At 40.0% G+C, this 23,474-nt stretch overlaps 1 protein-coding gene across 1 annotated transcript; it reads left to right on the top strand.

Annotated features, from left to right (window-relative positions):
• The first annotated feature begins 20,341 nt into the window (after positions 1-20,341).
• Positions 20,342-22,119, top strand: LOC133824746 (uncharacterized). The gene is made up of 2 exons (XM_062257722.1): positions 20,342-21,254; positions 21,359-22,119. Exons 1-2 carry the CDS (start codon positions 20,342-20,344, stop codon positions 22,117-22,119), a joined length of 1,674 nt encoding a protein of 557 aa, XP_062113706.1.
• The last annotated feature ends 1,355 nt before the right edge of the window (positions 22,120-23,474 follow it).

Below are 23,474 nucleotides of genomic sequence, written 5' to 3'. Positions count from 1 at the left end.
TGCTGCTGGAGGAACTCATCAGAAAGCTGTTGCCAAGACCTGATGGACCCTGATCTAAGTCGTTTGAACCACTTATACGCAGGTCCTTTTAAGGTGATGGCGAAGCAATGACATCTTGCCCCACTGCGAATTCCCCTCAGCTTCAGCAAGTCGTTAAATGTATCTAGATGGTATTTTGGACCCGTGCTTCCTTCGTAGGGGGTCATGTGGGGCTCTTTAAAGTTTGCAGGGAGCCTGATGGCCTAGATCTCCCTCACGAAGGGTGACTCATGGTTGAACTCCTCCTCAAAACTTTGACCTCCAGAGGCGGTGACGATCTTGCTTCGCAGGCTCCTCATTTCTGTGTCCAAGTCCTGCCTTCTCTTACTTAGGGAGTCCTTTAAAGCGGACGAGTTAGGATCACCCATTCCTTTGCCCTCTCGGGGCGCCATAGGGGGTGTGGTCCTTTTACCCGCCCTTTTTTTTTTGAGCTCCTCCCGTAAATTTGAGGGTGCTCTCTTAGAGGTGACCTCGTCCTCGTTGCGATGGGCCGCGTTGGTCTTCGGCTCTGGCTTCTGGGCCTGCTCCGGTGGCTCAAGATGTTCGCGTTGCTTCGTTCGGGGGGTGTTGCTGGTGGAGTGTCGGGTCCTCCCATCGTCTACTGGAACTGTGGTCTCTGCCCCTCACGACCTTTCTCTTTTCTCTTGGGCAAGGTCACGTTTGACTTACCTTGCAATAGGCCATTCAGCACCTCTTGCATATTCTCCAGGGTAGTCTCCAACCATTGGTTCTTACACTGGAGCTCACGTATTTCTTCTTCATAGAATCGAGATTTAGAACTCGAGCTCACGGAACGGACCCGGGGATGCTTATCATGCCTACGCGTAGAGGGGCTCGGGTGCTGCCGGCCGGAGTTCGGTACTTGGGGTGGTCTAGGGAGCGGGTACTCGTTAGCATTTCCTGGTGGTGCTTTTGGAGGACTCTCTACAGGCGGGACGCCCGGTCACGATGCCTCTCTATCACCCTCGTGAACCTCAGGGTCCCTTGGGGGCTCCACCTCTCTGGGTGGAGGGGGATCCTTCATGGAGGCCTTCAGCTAGCCTCCGTTCAGGTGGACCTCCACCTCTCGTGGCTCCCTGAGTCACTTTGAACGTCTTGCCATTTCTTCTTCCTGGAAGTAATGGTAGAACAGTAGCTTGGAACTTACGTTCCCACAGACGGCACCAAACTTTTGACGGTGAGAACTCGTCAACTAAGTTAAGTTGGAAAGAATTGCAAGATCAAGATTATTAATAGAAAAATCCTTAGAAATTTAAGTATCAACTCTAAGAACAATTGCAGAAGAACAATGGTGAAATCAGTTTTTCATTCACTTTGGTGCACTTGCTACAGTAAATTTTCCAACCCCCTTCCATGGGGAATTGGGGTTCATTATATAGTGGGCTCTAATGGCCTTAGATACACTGTGGTCCAGGGGACCAGGTAGTACATAAGTACACTGTCAGGAGAGTGGTTTCAGAGGTAGTGGTGTTGCAACCAGTACGTGGACAGGTGCCAGGAGGATGTCTCCACTACTTGTCCGCACCAATGTCAGAGGAGTATGTATGCCATGTCCTTTCTCTTAGTGCTCCCACTACCCTACTGGTACAGGTGTTCGTACTCGACATACAGGGTCTTAAAGGCCGTACCCAGTACTAGATTGTACAAGTATGTTCCATTTGAATCATAGGTGGGCTTTTACCTCCAATTGCTGGGGCCTCGATGGGCCTTCGTAATATAGACCACATCGAGGTATAGGGAGTGAGACACTTGATGTATTGAAGGGTCGTGGTGCGAGGTAAGACTCTTCGATCCTTAGCGCGAGACGCCTGGAGCACCTCAAGGCCACCCCCTAACATAGGTGATAGGTGTGCAAGACGGTCCCGAGGGCTTGAGACGATGTGGCCTCGCTAGAGGCCTGGGTGTGCGAGGCGAGCTGCATCCCTTGCAAGGCCCCCCTTTAGGATGTGGCTGTGGCGAGGGTGTCCTCCGCGAGGCTCCCAAGGACACGCGTCTCGCAAGGCATGGAGCGCTCGGGGCTAGGAACCGAACGAGCGCGGGGCGCGAGGCCACGACGCGGGGAACGCGAGGCCGAGGGTGCACAGGCGCGAGGCTGTGGGGCATGCGCACGCGAGGCCATGGCGTGGGGCACGCGAGACTGAGGGCGCACGGGCATGAGGCCGTGGGCGCAGGGGCGCACGCACGCGAGGCCATGGCGTGGGGCACGCGAGGCCGAGGGGCGCGCAGACACGCAAGGCCGTGGAGCGGGGGCACGCGAGGCCGTGGCATGCAGGGGTGCGAGACGGGGCCCTTAAACAGCTGGTGCGATATGCCCGAAGCCTATCTCGTGCTTTTGGCCTTTTTATAACTGTTGAATTTCGAGCATGCACAGTAGAGACTTTCAAAGCCAGGCCTGTAGCCAAAGGTTACTCACAGAAAGAAGGGGTTGACTATGAAGAAACCTTTTCTCCTGTAAGAAGGGGTTGACTATGAAGAAACCTTTTCTCCATTAGCCATGCTAAAATCCATTCGTATACTCTTGTCTATAGCTACGTGCATGGATTACGAGATCTGGCAAATGGATGTCAAAACAGCTTTTCTGAATGGCTACCTTGACGAAGCCATTTACATATCTCAACGAGAAGGATTCGAATTAAAAGATCAAGAGAAAAAGGTTTGCAAGTTTCGTAGGTCCCTTCATGGACTCAAATAAGCTTCTAGATCTTGGAATCTTAGATTTGATGACACAAGAAAAAAAATTGGTTGTTGAACAAAATGTTGACGAACCTTGTGTCTATAAACAAATCAAAGATGGTATAGTAGTATTCCTCATTCTTTACATTGATGATGTATTACTGATTGGAAATGACGTAACAACATTATCAAGGGTAAAGAACTGGTTAGCTGAACAATTCCAAATGTAAGATTTGGGAAAAGCCAAGTATGTTCTAGGCATTAAGATTCTTAGAGATAGACAGAACAAAAACTTTGGCACTGTCTCAAGCAACTTATATTGATAAGGTGCTAGAACGCTTTAATAAGCAAAACTTCAAAAAGGGTGATATGCCAATCCATTCTAGAGTATTCCTTTCCAAGGTGTAGTGTCCCAAAACACCTCAGGAAGAGGAAGACATGAGACAATATCCCTATGCCTCAGCAGTAGGTGGTCTGATGTACGCCATGTTGTGTACAAGACCTGACATTTGTTATGCAGTAGGGATAGTCAGTCGTTATCAATCTAATCTGGGATTGAGTCATTGGATTACAGTGAAGAATATTCTCAAGTATCTTAGAAATACTAGAGAAACTATATGCTAGTATATTCAGGGTAGTGACCTTGAACCTACTGGATACACTGACTCAGATTTTCAATCTGAAAAAGATAGTAGAAAGTCTACTTCTAGGTCAGTATTCACTCTTGGTGGTGGAGAAGTGGTCTGGAGAAGCATTAAAAAAACCAACATTGCAGACTCCACCATGTAAGCCGAGTATATAGTGGCTTGTGAAGCAACTAAGGAGGCTGAGTGGCTCAAAAAGTACTACTCTGATCTAGAAGTTGTACTAGAAGTGGAGAAACCACTTGTTCTTTACTATGAAAACAGTGGAGCAGTGGCTAATTCTAAAGAACCAATAAGCCATAAGAGAGGAAAGCATATAGAGCGCAAATACCACTTAGTCAGAGAAATCGTACATAAAGGAGATGTGTCCATTCTGAAAATCGCACGTGAACACAACTTGGTAGACCCGTTTACGAAGACGCTTCTTGCAAAGTAGTTCGAGGGTCATGTACGTAATATGGGATTGAGAGAAATGCCCTACTTGCTTTAAGTACAAGTGGGAAATTGTTAGGAGTATGTCCTAAAAGCATGTAAAAGACATTTATTATTTTGATGAATAAAGAAATACAATGTTTTATTATTGTTATATTTAGATTATTAAATTATTGTTTGAATAATTTTGTAAATATCAGAAAAATTCCATATAAATTATTGAGGATGTGATCTTGTATTAGTACGAGAGAATTAAGATCACATGAATGAATAAAAATAGTCAACAACAACAAATTAAAGTTATGGAATTCTTTAATTGGGGTTGTAGGTAAAGTTTGCTGAGTATCATGTTGATACAAATAATCTAGATTCAGATTATTGATGTGGTAAGACATCTCGGTAAAGGTGCTTTATATAATATGATTATATATGACATGGACCGATATTAATAAAAGTCTTTATCCAAAAACCATTTAACAATAAAGACTTGTAATTCATATCATAACTGATGATCATCTATAGATCAACCTAAATCTTGAGTGTTCATGAACTCCTGTTCATGTTTATTAAATCTTTTGATTCATTCGTTAAGGCATCTTCATAGAATGAGGCTAATGACTTTTTCTTTGGAGATTTAATATCATGGATGGCTGGGAACATGTATCAACAATACGGAATCTAATCTTTCCTAACGCATCGTATATTAGTTCCCTTAAGGGTTAATTCTGGAATTGAATAATTTTGAGCTCAAATCTATAATTAGATTATAGATTAATTATTCACTAGTGAATTAATGGTACTTAAGGAATAAGAAGTAAATTAGAAAGGTAAAATGGTAATGTTCCATTCTAATTTATGAACTAATTAATTAGAGGGTTGAACTATTGTAAGATGGTTATATCAATGGACAACTTAGAATAAGATTTTTGTAAAAGTATATCTATAACATAAAGAGTGGAATTCTAAATTTATAGTGGAGAAATATCATAATTAATAAATGTACGCCCTAAATACCCGCACACTTTGGCGAGCTAGAGAAGGGCCTCTATCTATTACAGGCCTCTATCCAGCCATCCCGAGATGGTTAGAGATTTAGCTGCTACTTGGAGCCATCATGTCAACAATATGAGTGTCACAAGCTGGCGCCGCATTAAGCTTGTGATGCAATAGAGATCTGACACCCGAATCCTTGTAAAGTCAACCGTGCAATATAAACGTGCGTATATCAGACATCACGTGTTTGTTCTATTCTTGATTTCTTGGATGCGTAGTATAAACGTGCGTATTCGTACATCCCGCATCTGATTTGGGCAATGTGTCTCATTACCCATCCTTACCTATTGATTAGACCTCACTTCACTGTAAGGTTTAGGAATTAATCATTAGTGTCACAGAGATGAGGTGAAGGATAAAGAGATCACGGGATGACCCCATTGCCAACCTAGATATCATCTTCCTATAAATACCAAGACCCTGGGTAGTGCAAGGGGTTGGGATATTTTTGGTAAAGAAGCACTTTGTATGAAATAGTGAGGAGATATTAATAATATCGACTGGTGGACTAAGGGGATTTTAACCCCCGAACCACCTAAAAAAAAGGAGTGATTGCTGTTTCCTTGCAATTAATTCTCATATCCTAGATAACAATTCTTTTCATATTACGGTTTATCAATCAGTACTAATCCATCTTATTTATTCGTATAATTATCTGTTGGCAAAAAACCGCGTCAACAGGTTGGTGCTTTCATTGAGAGTGTTTAGATTAGTGCTATAACAAAAACTTGATCATGGTGGTTACTCAGTCGAGGCATGGTAACGAGGTGGATCAACATGATGGGAAGGAGGCCCACCATGCCACCATATCCAACGAACCAAACCCCAAGGTCCAGCAGCGATCGGGAAAGCAGCCGATGGTCCAGGACGACACCGGGAGTTCGATGCCCCGACCGCCAAATCTGAACTCGGGTTACTTAACGGCGATAGAAATGGAAAACATACAGTTGAGGAGTCAGCTATTTAGAGCAAGTAAGCAAATCGAGGAAGTCTTGGCCCGACTACCCCCTCTTGCAACTGACGTTAATGTCGGAAAGAGGCAAAGCGGGACTCGCAAGTCCCGTGGGGATAGTCGGCCCAGACCCAGTCGATCGGTCAGAACCTCAACCCCGAGTTCTGCGCCTATGTCACACCATAACCAGGAAGTTATGTTTGAGGAGTTTCCTAGGGCCAATCAGCAATTCAGCCGATCATTCAGAACCTCAACTCCTAGTTCGGCTCCATCATCGAACGCGCCCAAAAGGGCTCGTGGAAGCTTGCAGGGGAGGTCCGGGGAAAGCACGCGTAGATAATCTACTCCGGCTAGCCCTCCCATGCTGCGGTCAGATCACCGGGCGCAGGAAGCTGGAGACGGCAGAGTAGAACGACCGCGAGCTAGTTTAATCTGGCCGGACGGGACGAGGATCGCATCACCAATTAGGCATCCCCCTTTGTCGATAAGATACCTATCTCCCACTCGTCCTGTTAGAGATATTCTGGCGCACGGGGGCAGTAGAAGGAATCCTCCTCCCACCGTTCCTACCCATTTCCCACAAGAACGCAGGAATGTTCTGGATCCTCACCCTCGGCAGCAGGCTCCAAGCTTTTCAAACGAGAGCTACTGGACCGAGAGCCACCGTAGCAACAGATCCGATGGAGACCTACGTAACCGTTTAAGTTCGGTGCAACGCCCTCGAGCCACCTCGAGGGTCGACCTTCGAGATCACCTCAACTCGCAGAAGGGGGATCAGGCCAGAAATGACAGTCATGCTTGCCCAGAGGATGGTCTTTTCGAAGTACATGACAGTGGGAATGTCCCGCCAAACCAAGCTCGAGTTTGGAGGGACAATAACCCGCCTAACGCGTACAATGGAATTGGAGCTGTTGAACAGTCCCAAAACAACCAAGGGACTAAGGACCAGACCCTAGAACGGTTAGCTCAGATGGAGGAGCTAATGAAGAAACTCTTGTCAGAAAAGGACAAGGACGAGTATGACTTGGGGGACGAGCTCGAGTTATTTGCCCCAAGCATAGCGGTCACGGCGTACCCGCTGAGTTTTCAGATGCCCCATACGTCCAAATTCAATGGGGATGGGGACCCGTCGGATCACCTGGGTATGTTCAATACCCTAATGATGGCCCATAATATCATCCCTGAGCTGAGATGCTTAATTTTCCCTTCCACCTTAATCGGGCCAGCTAGACAGTGGTTCAAGCAGGGTAAAAAGCAGTCCATTAGCTCATGGAAGAATTGTTCTGTCGATTTCAAGAGGGCATTCTGAGCTTCTCAAGCTGCCTGTATCAAAGTTGACACCTTGGCGAACGTGAAGCAACAACCCGGGGAACCTTTAAAAGCTTACCTGAGCAGGTTCGCGAACGTCGCGACTCGAGCCAGGGACGCAGACGATAGTTCCAAGCTTATGGCTTTGAGGACTGGAATCCTCGTTGGAGGCGGGCTGTGGAAATAAATCCAGAGAAGAGGTGTCAGCACCGTGGATGAATTCTTGAACAAGGCATAGGAATGGATAAACCTGGAAGAGGCACGAGCATTGGTCACGGGAACCAGCCAAACCCCTGATTAGCCCGTTGGAGCGGAAATGGATGTCGTGAAAACGACTCAAACCGTTGCCCATAATAACCAAGGGGGTGGAGGCAAGAGAAAGGGGAGCAGCGAGGGCGGCCAGCATGTCCCAAAGAAGAATAAACCCGCAAAAAAGTTTAAGCCAAACTACGCGGCTTATACCGAGCTCACGAACACTAGGGAACATATTTTCCTAGCAAATTCTGCCCACCTCCCTTGGAAAAAACCAGAGCCTTTGAAACATCAGAAGGCCAAGAGGGACCCTTCCAAGTTCTGTCAATTCCACAACGACATTGGCCACAATACTGACGATTGTAGGCACTTTGTTGACGGTGAAATCTCGTCAACGAAATTAGATCGGAAAACTTAAAGATAAGTTAAGTGATATTCAGATGAGAACTTAGAATGGACTTATGGAAGGATCAACACAAATCAACAATGGAGTAAAAACTGTATATTGCTTAATAACTTCAATCTTACAATGAATTTTCCAACCCCCTATTCTAAGGGGTGAAGCTATATTTATAGCTGGGCTCTAATGGCCCCCCTTATACATGGTGGTCCCCTGGGACCAATTAGTACATGAGTACATTGCTAAAGTTAACACAACAGGTGGTAGTGGTACCGGTAGAGTTGTGGTCTGCTCCAGTGCGTGTCAGAGGTCTACAAAAGTGCTCCTGTCTTGGTGCCTTATTATGCCTCCACCTCTTGTTTGGTACAGACCTCATAAGCGTGCTGAAGGAGTTCATACCATGTACCATTCTTCTACCGCCATTACTTGTCTGGCATGGACATCATATCCGTACTCTAATTCTTCTTGGTGCGTAGGCGCATATCGTCCCTATATGGCTTCCTCGATCCACAAGTTTTTATCCTCACAAGGTATCTTATTCCCATGGACTTCAAGTGTTGACATCCTTAAATTATTCCAAGGTGCTTGGGAATTATGGACCTTACGGGATGGCACCATGAAAATGAACCGAGAGGTGTCTCGTGATGCCTCCGTCAAGCCAGTCCCAACAATCCTTCCGGTGTGCGGTCATGGGCGAGACCCCTAGGCACGCGAGACGGTCATCTGGGCGAGACCCCCAAGGCGCGCGAGACGGCACCTGGGCGAGGCCCCTAGGCGCGCGAGATGGCCAGCTAGGTGAGGCCCCTAGGCACGCGAGATGGTCACCTGGGCGAGGCCCCTTAGGCATGCGAGACGGTACCTAGACTAGGTGAGGGTCAAGGCTGCGCGAGGCACGAGGCCGTGGCTACGCGAGGCCGTGGCTGTGCGAGGCGCGAGGTCGTGGCTGCGTGAGGCGTAAGATGGAACCTGGGCGAGGCCCCTTGGAGCGAGACCATGATGCACGACCCTTGGCGCGGGGTGCTTGGTGGTGTCACGGGGCGAGGCGCGTGAGCCCCTGGTGGTGTCGCGAGGCCATGCGCGTGGGTCCCTGGTGGTGTCGCGAGGTGTATGACTTGGGTGCCCTCGACATATATGGCTCTAGCGCCCCTTGCACGTTGGTAGGTGCAAGCCTTAGGTGCCTTTGTCAACTCTCACGTATGTGAGTACATCTTGACCTATGAGCATGTCAACCTCACTCGACACCCCGTACCTCATTATGTGAGGGCCTTGTGCACCTATCCTTTTGCAATGTTTATTTTGGCCTCTTCACTTAGCAGGGCCAAGCCGCATGACTCATAACATGTTGCTTCCCCTGAGACAACCTCCCGTTTTCGAAAGGCCTACAGGCTTAAGCCTGATAGCATGGCTAAGCGACCTTTATCCCTGTGTTACGACTAGGGACTAGAGAGTATTTCTTTAGCGGATTTTTGGCATCCACACTTGCCCCCAAGTCTATAGGGAGGCCTTTAGGCGTTCTTGTAGACTCTTCTCGTCCTTATCATCCTTTTCTTTTATAATATTTTTTTGTATTTATCAAGTTTGAGGTCCTTTGGAACCCACAAGGAAGTGGGTTTGACAGGTCTCTCTTTGGTGTACCTCGATTGTATCTATAAGGATATGTTGACCCCTTGGGTTCTAGTTATCCTTTTATATATTTTTGCGCGTGCTTATTATTTCTTGCGAGAAGCGTCCTTCTCGTCATTAGGCATAGTACTATTTTTTCAAGCGTCTTCTTTGAGACCCTTTTTGGAAGCATCTTCTTTGAGACCCTTTTTGGAAGCATCTACTTTGAGACCATTTTTGCAGGCGTCTACTTTGGAGACCCTTTTGGCAAGCTTCTACTTTGGAGACCCTTTTTGCAAGCGTCTACTTTGGAGACCCTTTTTGCAGGCATCTACTTTGGAGACCCTTTTTGCAAGTGTCTACTTTGGAGACCCTTTTTGCAATTTTTGAGGTGATCTCCCCTCGGGTCGGGACTTTCATGGCTAGATGGTCTTCATTCAATCTCCCACTTGGTTAGCGACCCCTCTAGCACGACGCCCCCTTCTATATGGAATCTTCAGACGTACTGGTAGTAGGGCGACTGGAGGAAGGTTTGCGTTTTTCAGCATAAGAGTTCTCATGGCCTTCTTCCACACGTATGTACATCTGTGCTCTCTCTCGAAGTCATCCAAACTTGAAACTTCTCTTTTGAGCATGTTACCCCATAACTTGCTTCCTGGTCGTACTCCAGCTGTAATAGCCATCCTGAGCTCTGCTTTGGTTAAACTTGCCACCCTCGTTGCTTCCACATTGAACTTATGGATATAGTTCTTCAGACTTTCATTCTCGCCTTGTTTTATATTTGCGAGGCTGGTAATTGGCATGACGTAATCATAGGCCGCATGGTGTTGCTGAAGGAATTCATCAGAGAGTTGCTGCCATGATTTGATTGTTCCTGGCCTTAACCTCCTAAACCACTTGTATGCCACTCCTTTAAGCATAACGACAAAGCAATGGCACTTTGCCGTGTTGTTGACCCGTCTTAACCTCATCAAGTTGTTGAAGGAGTCTAAGTGATATTTTGGGTCTGTAGTACCCTCGTACGAAGTCATGCGAGGCTCTCTGAAGCCAGTGGGCATTTGCTCAGCTTGGATCTCCCTTGTGAAGGGTGAATCACAGTCAAATTCTTTGTCATCTGTGTGCCCCCCAAGCACAGTGGTAATCTTGCCCCGAGGGCTTCTTATTTTGGTGTCTAGTCCCCTCCTCTTTTTGCTGGAGGTGTCTCGCGGGTCCTTAGACTGGACCCTTGCTTTGGTTGTGCTCCTCGGGGGAACCATGGGAGGCACTTCTTTTGAGGTGACTTCTACTTCATTCTCGCGACCATCGTCTTCCTTATGTCTTTGCTTTTGGGGGCATTTCATCGGCCTAGGTCCCCCATGGGACTTTGTCGGGGGAGTTTTATTAGTGGAAAGATTTTGGGTTATGATTCTGGGCTACTTGTGGGGCATCTCAGTTGTTCCCAATGGAGACTAGAAATTCTCTTGGCTGATTGGTTCACAAGGGGTTTGGAGATGGTAGCCCAAACTGGTTAATTCTAGCACTCACTCTAGGCCTCAGTATTTGATTTTGTTGGGCTGCCCTTTATTCGACCGCCCTTGCCGCAATGCTACCTCGAGGACGTCCCCTAGTTCAACGTGGGGGCGCCTGCAATTCTGTGACCCTCCTTATCATTTCTTCATTCAGCCGTGTGGCCTCAACTAGACTTTCTCGCAGCCTTCAATTCTCCAACTCCACCATTGGAACGTATCACTCAGAATTATAATAATCCTTATTAGGTGGACTAGACCTCTTGCTAGGTTCTCTTGGAGTTGATGATGCACTCCCTTCAACATGATTTACCTCATTCATTGGTTGTTTTCCAGGCCATCAGGGAGGTACCTCTGTTTGAGGAGTGTTCTCCCAGGAACATTTCCAGCAGGTGCAACCATTGTTTGTTCAATGATAGGTTTAAAAGAACAGAGTTGCTTAATTTTCTCAATGAAAGCACCAACTATTGACAACGTTTTTCGTCAACTAAAAATAAGAGCAATTAAGCAAATATATAATTTAGCAAGAAAATAAGAACAAAGATTTTTCGTGGTTCGACGGTTAAAATCTACCTACGTCTACGAGTCACTTTTATTGAAATCTGCATGAAAGCTTTAAGGAAAAGCAATTTCATAGAATGTTTCTCGGTACAAAATGGCCTCTATTTACATGACTATTCCCAGACTATTTATCGGCCTAGTTGCACGACTTCTCCCTTAATCTTTGGGATATTATGAGATACATATCAGGTCTAAATCGAGACAACAAAACCCGTAGTATAAACACAATCGATCGTATTTATTGTGAATAAATATCCTTAAACAATAGGGTTGATTACACAGTTTGGACTAAATCCCCTGATTTTAAGGATTTCCCAATAGCATCTTTGTGCATTAATTTAATGCGTCTTCGAGCTTGAATACTTCTCCAACGTGCTTTCGAGATCACATGTAGCTTCGAGCTCATCATTCCAGTTGTCGCTACCTCCTTGCTTGATTGGTCTTTCAGACTCCTCTTTTAGAGGAGACTCTTGTTACCTTTGAACCTACAACTCATGCTTGAGTGCAAATGAAGACTCCGGAACTTCACATACTTTTCTATAAGTATAATGTTAATACTTATTAAATGTGAGCGAGAAAATACCATTTTTGCCCCTGTATTTTTTTCAAATACGCGATCGGCCCCTATAGTTTATTAAATGACAATTCAGACCATGTGTTTTACAAAATCGATTAAAATGGTACCCTATACCCGATTTCGATTAAAATATTTTCAATTATAAGACAAATTCTCGGTTCATTAGTGATGCGATGGGTTTAGAGAAATGGAGAAAGTGCTCGATGAGCTGAGAATGAAAGATTATATTTGATTTTTTTTTTACCAAAATTGGGTATAAGGTACTATTTTGATACATTTTGTAAAACACAGGGTCCGAATTGTCATTTAACAAAACACAGGGATCGATCGTGTATTTGGGACAAATACAGGGGCCAAACTGGTATTTTCCCAATATGAGCTCATACTTTACGAGCCTATATTTCGAGAGTATTTATTTATTCTCAAAATTTGAGTGTAATAGTGTGTAAATTAAATTTCATAAATACTTTTAAAAGACTCGGCTTCATGACTATATCAATATATATATACATACAAATTTATTTATAATTTATTTAGAGTAAATGCTCATTTGGTACCCTGTGTTTTATCGAAATACAAACTTGGTATCATATGTTTACAATAATGATCATTTTGTACCTTCTATTTGTAAATCCAACATGTTTTCGTACCCTTAGTGTGTCCAAATTTCTAATATTTCAAGGTTATCCTCATTTAAATGATTTATTTAATTTTTAATTGTTTTTATTATTTTTAAATGACTTAAATATATTTTCAAAACTAATAAAACAAAAACAAAACTCAAAATGATTTTTATTAAACAAAGAGATTAAAAATTAAATAAAAATAATTTAAAATATAACAAAACCCAAAAACTAACATAAACTTCTCATTTTCTTCTTTCCAGATGGCAGGTGGCCAGTGATGGGAAGTGCAACATTATCAATGATCTGAACGGAAAAAATATCTATAAAATCCTTTATTGGCATATTTGATAAAATTGAAAAAATTAATTATGGATGTATTTTCGAAATATATTGTGTGGTATTTTCGAAATAGTTTGGTTCTTGTTTTACTATGAAATGTTTTCTAATCTAATTATTCTATATATGTTTATAAAATAAATATATAATTTCCTATAAAAGAATATATTTTCTTGACTTTTGTATATATGCAAATTATTGGTATTTATTTTAATTTCTTGATCTGATTTGTTGTCTAGAAACTGTGTATAGCTTGCAGAGATAATGTATATATTGTTTCTTTATTTATTTAAGGAAACTGGGTTTAAAAACTGTCCAGGTTCAATGAATCTGTTTGAACAGATTTTGACTTTCATTTTTGGGAAGATTTTCCATTTATTGGCTGATTGGTTTCTGATTAGTTTTCCACGACCTAAAGGGATTCTAAAAGTTATATATATATATTCTTAGGTCGTTGGTTTTTCTTTAGCTCTCTAGGTGTATTATTTTCCAAATATTTTTCAAGTTTAGAGAGAGTGTTTATTGTGTGAAGAACTTGAGTCCAGCAAGTTCTTAGTGGTTTATTACAGTGTACTTCTGTATTGTTTTCTTTGTGCTAATTGTGCAGGTTGAACACACTTGGACATTGTTCATCAAGCTTCGGGACAAGTCTTTCTCGTGAGTCACTTTTTGGGAGGAAAAGTGCAAGTGTTGTGATTTGAAGGGAATTCAAGATCTTAGCACTTTAGAAATTTGATTAGGAGTTTAGATTACAACAGTTGCGACAAATTCAAGAGGGAGTCTTTATTATAAGTCAATTTGGTTTTGTAATCGTTTAGATATTCTTCTAATAAATTTCATTCTCTGGGCGTGGCCCCGTGGACTAGTAGCAATTTGCAAAGATTGCTGATACCACGTATAATTTCGTGTGTTCTTTACTTTATGTTCGTTTTTATCTTCTGTTGATAAACTATTTAAACATATCTAGTTTCCGTTCAAACAATTTATGTGTCCGTTTAAACATTTCTGTAACAGTACAACAATTAATTATTTAATTTAAATAATTAAGTTGGTAATCATAAAAACGAAATTTCATTTGGTATCAGAGCGGTTCACTAAACTCTTAGTGAGATCTTATGGTTATTTTCCGTTTGATTTACTTTGTGTGAAATGTCTTTCTTTGCAGAAGGTAGTTCGGTGTCTGGACCTCCATTGCTTAATGACTCAAACTATCCATATTGGAAAGTTAGGATGAGAGCTTTCATAAAAGCTCAAGATGAGAAAGCATGGAGAGCAATTTTGTCTGGATGGTCATCTTCTACCGAAAAAGGTGAAGATGGAAGCACAGCGGTAAAATCTGAACTTGTTTGGGATACAGAAGAAGAAAAATTATCCAGTTATAATAATAAAGCTCTTCACGCCATTTTCAATGGAGTTGGAGAAAGATTTATTAAACTTGTTTCCACATGTGTGTCGGCTAAAAATGCTTGGACAATTCTTCAAACTCAGTTTGAAGGAACTGTAGATGTCAACAGATCTAGATTTATTATGTTACAAACTAGGTTTGATGATCTTAGGATGTCTGATTCTGAAACACTATCTGAATTTTTTGAGAGATTATCTGATATTTCCAATGAGTATTTTGCACTTGGTGAGAAACTTGATGATTCTGTTCTTGTTAGAAAAATCGTTCGAGTTCTTCCTGACAGGTTCAATGTTAAGCTCACTGATATGGAAGAGGCAAAAAGTTTCAGTACTATGAAAGTAGAAGAATTGATGGGGTCACTTCGTACCTTTGAGTTAAATCAAAAGATTCGTCAAAAAGACAAGCCGAGTACTTCCAAAGAGAAAGAGAAGACCATAGCTTTCAAAAGTACTGAAAAAGAAGCATCAGATGATGAAGATGGTGATAATGAAATGGCAATGCTTGCAAAGAACTTTCAAAAATATATAAAGAAGATAGGAAATAAGAAGTTCAATGGCAAGCCATCAAAAGGTAATCCTTCTTCTCTTAAACCTTTTCAAACTAATAAAAAAGGTATTCAGTGCAGGGAATGTGAGGGATTTGGTCACATCCAATCTGAATGTGCAAACACCTTGAAAAAGAAGAAAAAATGTATGATTGCTACTTGGAGTGATAATGACTCTAAAAGTAGTGAAGATGAGGAAGGTAATGTCGCTTTCACTTTTATTTTACCTAAATCCGAAAATGAAAAAAATTGTTTGCTTGAATAATGTTTCAAAAGATGAAGAGAATTCTATTAGTGATGAATCTAAATTGAATGATGAGTCTTTGAGTGAATCTTACAAAAATATGTATGGTTCATGGGTGAAAGTGTGTTCTGAAAATCGGTCATTGGTAAGAAAAAATAAAGAATTATCCTTTGAAATTAAACAACTTACTTATTTAAATGAAAAAATTGAAGAAGAAATCATTTCAAAAAATGTTGAAATTAATAAGTTGTCTAAAGATTTGGATACTCTTGAGAAAAATGTTAGAATGCTTAACCTCGGTTCAACTGTTTTTTAAAATATACAGAATGCAGGTCAAATAATTCATGTGGGACTTATTGCTTCAAGTTCTCAAAAATCAAAGAAAACTATCTTTATCTCAGCTGGATTGATATCGTCTGATGTTCCTGTGTCATCTTCACTGGAATCTGTTGCATCCAGTACTCGGATTGTTCCAACAGAAAGGACACAATCAGCAGGTTAATCCAATGGTAAGTTAGAAAAATTCATTCCAATCTATCATTTTTGTGGTAGGAAGGGTCATAGTCGACCTAAGTGTTTTACTCTTATGAATTTTGCCAAAAATGAATATTTTGATAAATTCAATTATTTTGATAATTCTAAAAAAGTAAAAAAGAAAAATGTCCAATCAAAGAAAATATGGATCAAAAAGAATAATTGTTTTGCTGGTTTTACTAGTGAATATGATAGATTTGCTTCTTCATATTTTTGGTATTTTGACAGTGGTTGTTCAAGAGATATGACAGGTGACAAGTCTATTCTTACAGACATAAAACCTATGCATTGTGGATCTGTTACTTTTGGGAATGGAATTGAAGGTAATGTTTCTGGAATGGGTACTCTTAACTTTGAAGGGTTACCTAAAATCAAAAGAATGTTACTTGTGGAAGGACTTAAAGCTAACTTGCTTAGCATAAGTCAAATTTGTGATCAATGTTATACTGTTAACTTTGATAAAGAGAATTTTTTTGTTTTACACAAGAATGGTGAAAATGTTCTTGAAGGTTTTAGATCTAATGACAATTGCTATACTCTTTTGCCTTCTATTATGTATCATTCTGTTGTGGGTAACAAAACTGATGTGTGGCATGCTAAACTTGGTCACATAAATTTCAAAACTTTGAAAAAATTGTCACATCCAGGGATTGTTCATGGTTTACCTTAGCTAGGTAAAGAATCTGATGGTAAGTGCAAGAGTTGTCAACTTGGTAAGCAATTAAAAATTACACATAAAAGTGTTTCTGACACAAACACTTCGAAAGTTTTAGAATTGCTTCACATGGATCTTATGGATCCAATTCAAATTGAGAGCTTAAATGGGAAAAGGTATATTTTTGTTTGTGTGGATGATTTTTCTAGATATACTTGGGTGGATATCTTGAAAGAAAAATCTGATACTTTTGATGCATTTAAAACTCTTTGCTTGAAATTAAAAGTTGAAAAAGATTGCAACATTGGAAAAATTGTTCGTATAACAAGTGATCATGGTAAAGAGTTTGAGAATTCTATCTATGATGATTTTTGTAAGTCTGCAGGTATTTCTCATGAGTTTTCAGCTCCCAAAACTCCTCAACAGAATGGAGTTGTAGAAAGGAAAAACCACACTCTTCAAGAAATGGCTAGAGTGATGCTAAATAGCAAAAAATTGACCAAACGATTATGGGCAGAAGCAATTAACATTGCTTGCTATATCATAAACCGTGTTTTTCTTCGTCCAGGTACATCTAAAACATCTTATGAAATTTAGAAAGGTAAGAAACCAAGTGTGGCTTATTTTCATGTTTTTGGATGTGTTTGTTACATTTTGAGAGATAGAGAAAATCTTGGTAAGTTTGATGCTAAGAGTGATGAAGGTGCTTTTATTGGATACTCCACTAACAGTAGGGCATATTGTGTGTATAACATGAGTACCCAAACTGTAATGGAGTCAGCTAACATTGTTATTGATGATGCTAGGGATTTTTCTGAGTTTTCTACTAAGGAAGAAATTGATAGGTTTATTGATGAACCTACTGAAAATCACGAAGAAGCTCTTGTCAGTGATACTACTGTTGCAACGTCTGGTCCATCTGTTCCAACAAATCACGAATCCGATGAAACATATTCTGGACAGACAGAAAATAAATTTCCAGATATTATTTCGGATGAAGTCCAAAAGGAGCCATCAACCAGAGTTAAATTAAATCATCCAGCAGATTTAATACTTGGAAATCCAAAAGATAGTATGGTCACAAGAAGAAGGTTTAGTAATGTTGTTCAATTTGTTTGTTTCTTATCTTTACTTGAGCCTAAAAATGAGAAAGAAGCTTTAACTGATGAAAATTTGATTAAAGTTATGCAGGAGGAATTGGAACAATTTTTTAGAAACAAAGTGTGGATTCTTGTGCCAAGACCGTTGCATACCAATATTATTGGTACAAAATGGATTTTCAAGAATAAATCTGATGAATTTGGTACAATTGTGCGAAATAAAGCAAGATTAGTGGCACAAGGGTACACACAAGTGGAAGGAATAGACTTTGATGAAACATTTGCACCTCTTGCAAGACTTGAATCAATTAGATTATTATTGTCTATTGCGTGTTTGATTGGTTTCAGGTTGTTCCAAATGGATGTCAAATCCGCATTTCTCAATAGGATCTTGAATGAATAGGTATATGTTGAACAACCCAAAGGGTTTGAAGATCCCGATGCACCTGATCATGTTTACAAATTGGAGAAAGCTCTTTATGGTTTGAAGCAAGCCCGTCAAGCTTGGTATGAGAGACTCACTCAATTTCTTGTTTCTCATGGATACAAAAGGGGTGGAGTAGATAAAACTTTATTTATCAAAAATATTAAATCTAACATAATTATCGCTAAGATTTATGTTGAGGATATTGCGTTTGTGTCTACTTCTGACAATGAGGTGCAGGTATTTGTGAAATAAATGAAAAAGGAATTTGAACTGAGCATGGTGGGAGAATTGACCTATTTCTTAGGTTTGCAAGTCAAGCAGTTAGATGAAGGAACATTTGTTTCTCAAAGCAAATATGCTAAGAACTTGGTCAAAAAGTTTGGACTTGAAAGTTCAAAGATTGCCAAGACACCAATGGGAACGATTGTGAAGCTATCCAAAGATGAAAATGGTGTCAAAGTTGATCCTACACTGTATAGGAGCATGATTGGTAGTCTTCTTTATCTCACTGCTTGTAGACCTGATTTGAGTTATAGTGTTGGTGTGTGTGCCAGGTACCAAGGAAATCCCATGGAGTCTCAAGTTGCAACTGTCAAAAGAATCATTCGATATGTTCATGGGACTGTTGATTATGGTATTTGGTATTCAAAAGAAACTAACTCTAATCTAGTGTGTTTTAGTGATACTGATTGGGCAGGTAACACTGATGATAGAAAAAGCACTAGTGGAGGATCTTTCTACTTAGGAAATAATCTAGTTTCTTGGGACAGCAAGAAATAGAATTCTATTTCTCTCTCAACAGCTGAGGTTGAATACATTGCAGCAAGAAGTTGTTATGCACAACTTTTGTGGATGAAGTAAATGATGATGGATTATGGGTTTGATCTTGACATTTTAACTATTTTTTGTGATAATACAAATGCAATTAATATTTCAAAAAATCTTGTGCAACATTCATGTACTAAACATATTGATATTCCTCATCATTTCATAAGAGAATTAGTTGAAAATAAAGTTGTTGTCTTGGAATATATTGAAACCCATAAACAGATTGCTGATATTTTTACTAAAGTTCTTAATTCGGTTCCCTTTGATTTCCTCCAAAAATCTTTGGGGGTTTTTTCTCTTTAAATTTCCTTGTTATTGTGTAGTTACTCTTGATCAAATGTGTGTTGTTTAAGTTTAAGTAAATTATCAATTAATTTGAAAATTTCGTTGTGTGTCAAGCTAGATAATCTAACTTGTGTTTATGAGCTTTTAGTTGTATATTCTTGAGAGAAAAATAATCGATTCCTCCTAGGCATATTCTAGTCAATCAATCAATGTTTAATGTTTGAGCTTCCTTTTTGTGTAGCATTGTTTCAAGCTCCTGTGCAAGAATAGAGCTACCTACATCAGTGTGTGAAAGCCGTCTTTTGAGTAAGTGTGAACTTTGTAATTCAGAGTTATGAAGATGATACGCTACCATTGAAAAGGGCTACCACTGGTGTAGTGTGACAGCATCTTCATGGGTTACAATTATTTACAATTTCGAAAAAGACTTATTTGTCATTGGGCAATGTTCCCTAGCATACACTGTCACACACTTATGCTTGAAACTATGCAAGAAAAATTGTACACAGTTTATAATAATAAAAAACTGTGTGTAAGACTCATACATGTTGATTGATTCACTTAAGAATATGTGTTTTCGATTGAATTGTGCATTATTTCTCTCGAATATTCTTTCTAATTTTTTATTTTCACAAGTGTTCTTATCCATGGCATACACTAATATTTATTTTCAGTTGCTTGATTCTATTTTTTTTCAGGATAACACTCATTGATCAAAGCAGATATTTTTGGTTGGGTTTTAATGATGGACCGAATCTTTGTGGCAATTATGTGAAATTGTGCATTTGTTTTGTGTGATTTAATATATTCTTTGTCTCCAAGGAATTTATTTTGTCCACTTACTCTCTTTGGAATACCATGATTTGTCTATTTATTGTCTTTTACTTTGTTGCCTTTTTAACATTTTAAAAAAAAAACAAAAATGGGAAAGATCACATCTGATCGTGTAGGAATAGATTTTGTATTCTTGTCTTTTTTGTCTCTTTTCAATTAATAAAAAAGGGGGGGGGGGGGGGGGAGGGGGTGGAAGTTCATTAGGAAGATCGTGTGGAGTTTTTGGTTACCTTTTTAGTGTTGGCATTCTCTATTTATTTTATAAAAAAATCAACAAAAATAAGGGTAAGTTTTTATTTTGATCATGTGTCATAGGTTTGTTTCCTTTATTTTTTTTTACATAAAAAAAGGGGAAACTTCTTTTTGCCGTGTGTGTCTTAAATGGGAAAGTCTTTGTCCTTAAAAAGATTGTCACCTACCCACTTTCTCACTCGCCCACGATCCCTCTAAGTTTCTTCTTCTTCTTCTTATTCTTTTTTCTCTCATTGTTTTTGTGAGTGTTTATTGATTTTCAGAGAAGGAACAATGGTGAAAACTCATGGAGCTTCCTCTGAGAAGATCCCTACTACTCAATCCCAAAAGCCTTCTGCTCAGCCCTCTCTGTCGCCTCCTCCGTCTGTGTCAACAACGCCTCCACCTACTCCAGCACCAGCGGCATCTGTTGGGAGGACTACCATATCCAAGGCACGCAATAGGATGATCCCTCTCTCTACTGAACACCCCATGGTGTTTCAAGATATCTCGGCTGATATTGTCGACAACACACCACCAACTGAAGTGGTGGTGCCCTCTCAAGCCAAGAACCAATCTATTTTTCTGATTGAACCATCTCTAGCGGCTAGGGAAAAATCCAAGTTTATTTCATCTTCTTCCAAAGCTGTTGCTGCTGGGTTACTCAAGTTGCCCATGAAGTTGAGCCAGTCCAAGAAAAACTCTTTGGCTCCAAAAATAAAATTGGTGTTGGGCTCGTCTTCATCACCCTTGACTGGTGCCAAGAAAAGATTGAAGGCTAGTCCCCCTTCTCCGTCTTCCTCTAAATCTGAACCTGAGGAAGAGAAATCTGAGTCTGAAGAAACCCATGATACCACCTTATCTGATGAATCTGTTCCTAAAAATGTTGAATCAGAGGCTAATTCTGATGAGCCAGAACAAGAAGATGTTGTCCCCACTGCACAAGAAGACGAATCTGACACAGAGCCAGTTGCAACTCCATTGTCATCCAAGGCTAAAGGCAAAAGACCTATCTCTGATTCTACACCATCTCACAAACTCTCAGGTGTTTATTTCAAACCTTATTCTTCTACTTTTTGTTATAATGACAATGCTCGTGATATTGTTCTCTATGCTCAAAGGAAATTTCTCATTGCGAAAAATTATGTCTTGAGTGATCATCATCCTTATGGTGTGCTAACTTTGCTTCAAGATCGAAAATGGACAGGTTTTTGGTTAAATTTATTGGTTTTGTGGATAGAATAGTCAAAGAATTCTACGCCAATATTATTGATGAAATTATTGACCCTAAATCTCCTTTGTATTGTAAAGTGTATGTTAGGGGCCATTGGTTCTCTTTTTCTCCACAAGATATTGCACAGGCTTTGCATCTTCCTCTTGATGTTGAGAATGATGATGATCTTGACTCTCTTGACAAGGATGAGGTCATCACTAAACTAGTGGGACAAAAAATGGTTGGGCCACCTAATACAGTCATCTCGGTTACCAATCTCACCTACACTTATGTTGTTCTCCATAAGTTTGCCACAACGAATTTGAAACCAACTTCTCACACTGCAACTATCTCATTTGACATGGCTTCCTTTTTGTACAAAGTGGGGACCGAAATTGGTATAGACTTGGCTATGTTTATCTATGATCAAATCATTGGATTTAGAAAAGGTAATAGGAGAAACTTGAATCTTCTTTTTCCTCAAGTTATTTGTAAAGTGTTGAGTATGCAGAAAAAAGATCTTAAGCGAGATCAAGAAGATTTGGTGGCTCCCTCTACTGCTGCTTCCTACAAAGCATTTGCTCCAACTACTGAAGCTGTTGATGCTCCATCATCCAAGAAAGCCAAGCCTCAATCTCTGAAGTTTGCCTCGGATGATATTCCTCCTGAATCCTCCTCTGTTCCCATAGATTCAAGACCTGTTGCTACAGAACTAGCTGTTGTTCAAGCCTCTGTTGATTCTTTGGCTGCTCGAGTGATGACAGTTGAAGGACTGAAACATTCTATTTTGGATGCTGTTAAAACCTTGTCCAAGGATCCAGCGGTTTGGTTTTCCTTGTTCTTATGTCTTTTGTCCTAAGCACATTGATACTTCTTTTTGTCTTAGGATAATTGTCTTTATTTTTTGCATCATGTTTCTTTGGCTTCTTTGAAAGACACAAAGGGGGAGAGTAGATACCTCCAAACACCTGCTTTGTTTTTGTTGTTTTGTTTAACTCTGGACCTTCTTTTTGAGGGGGAGTTAAGTCTTAGTTTTTTTTTTATGTTTGTTATAAGGTAATGCATGTTTGCAGAGGGAGTTTTTTTCTCTTTACTTGTCACTAACATTTGTGTTGCAGGTTTTTGAATTAATTTTGTCTATCAAATTGCCAAAGGGGAGATTGTAAAATCATTTATTGGCATATTTGATCAAATTAACAAAATAATTATGGATGTATTTTCGAAATATATTGTGTGGTATTTTCGAAATGGTTTGGTTCTTGTTTTACTATGAAATGTTTTCTAATCTGATTATTCGATATATGTTTATAAAATAAATATATAATTTCCTATAAAAGAATATATTTTCTTGACTTTTGTATATATGGAAATTATTGGTATTTATTTTAATGTCTTGATCTGATTTGTTGTCTAGAAACTATGTATAGCTTGCAGAGCTAATGTATATACTGTTTCCTTATTTATTTAAGAAAACTGAGTTTAAAAACTGTCCAGGTTCAATGAATCTGTTTGAACAGATTGCCAGTCTGTTTGAACAAATTCTAACTTTCCTTTTTGGGAAGATTTTCCATTTATTGGCTGATTGGTTTCTGATTAGTTTTCCAGGATCTAAAAGGGATTCTAAAAGGTATATAAACATTCTTAGGTCGTTGGTTTTTCTTTAGCTCTCTAGGTGTATTATTTTCCAAATATTTTTCAAGTTTAGAGAGAGTGTTTATTGTGTGAAGAACTTGAGTCCAGCAAATTCTTAGTGGTTTATTACAGTGTACTTCTGTATTGTTTTCTTTTGCTAATTGTGCAGGTTGAACAAACTTGGACATTGTTCATCAAGCTTCGGGAGAAGTGTTGCTCGTGAGTCACTTTTCGGGAGGAAAAGTGCAAGTGTTGTGATTTGAAGGGAATTCAAGATCTTAGCACTTCAGAAATTTGATTAGGAGTTTAGATTACAACAGTTGCGACAAATTCAAGAGGGAGTCTTTTTTATAAGTCAATTTGGTTTTGTAATCGTTTAGATATTCTTCTAATAAATTTTATTCTCTGGGCGTGGCCCCGTGGACTAGTAGCAATTTGCAAAGATTGCTGATACCACGTATAAGTTCATGTGTTCTTTACTTTATGTTCGTTTTTATCTTCTGTTGATAAATTGTTTAAACATCTCTAGTTTCTATTCAAACAGTTTCTGTGTCCGTTTAAACATTTCTGTAACAGTACAAC

Source organism: Humulus lupulus, chromosome 3 (genome assembly GCF_963169125.1).
Source record: "Humulus lupulus chromosome 3, drHumLupu1.1, whole genome shotgun sequence".
Classification (NCBI taxonomy): domain Eukaryota; kingdom Viridiplantae; phylum Streptophyta; class Magnoliopsida; order Rosales; family Cannabaceae; genus Humulus; species Humulus lupulus.
The sequence above is the reverse complement of the archived record's forward strand: the minus strand, read 5'-3'. Positions and strand labels throughout refer to the sequence as shown.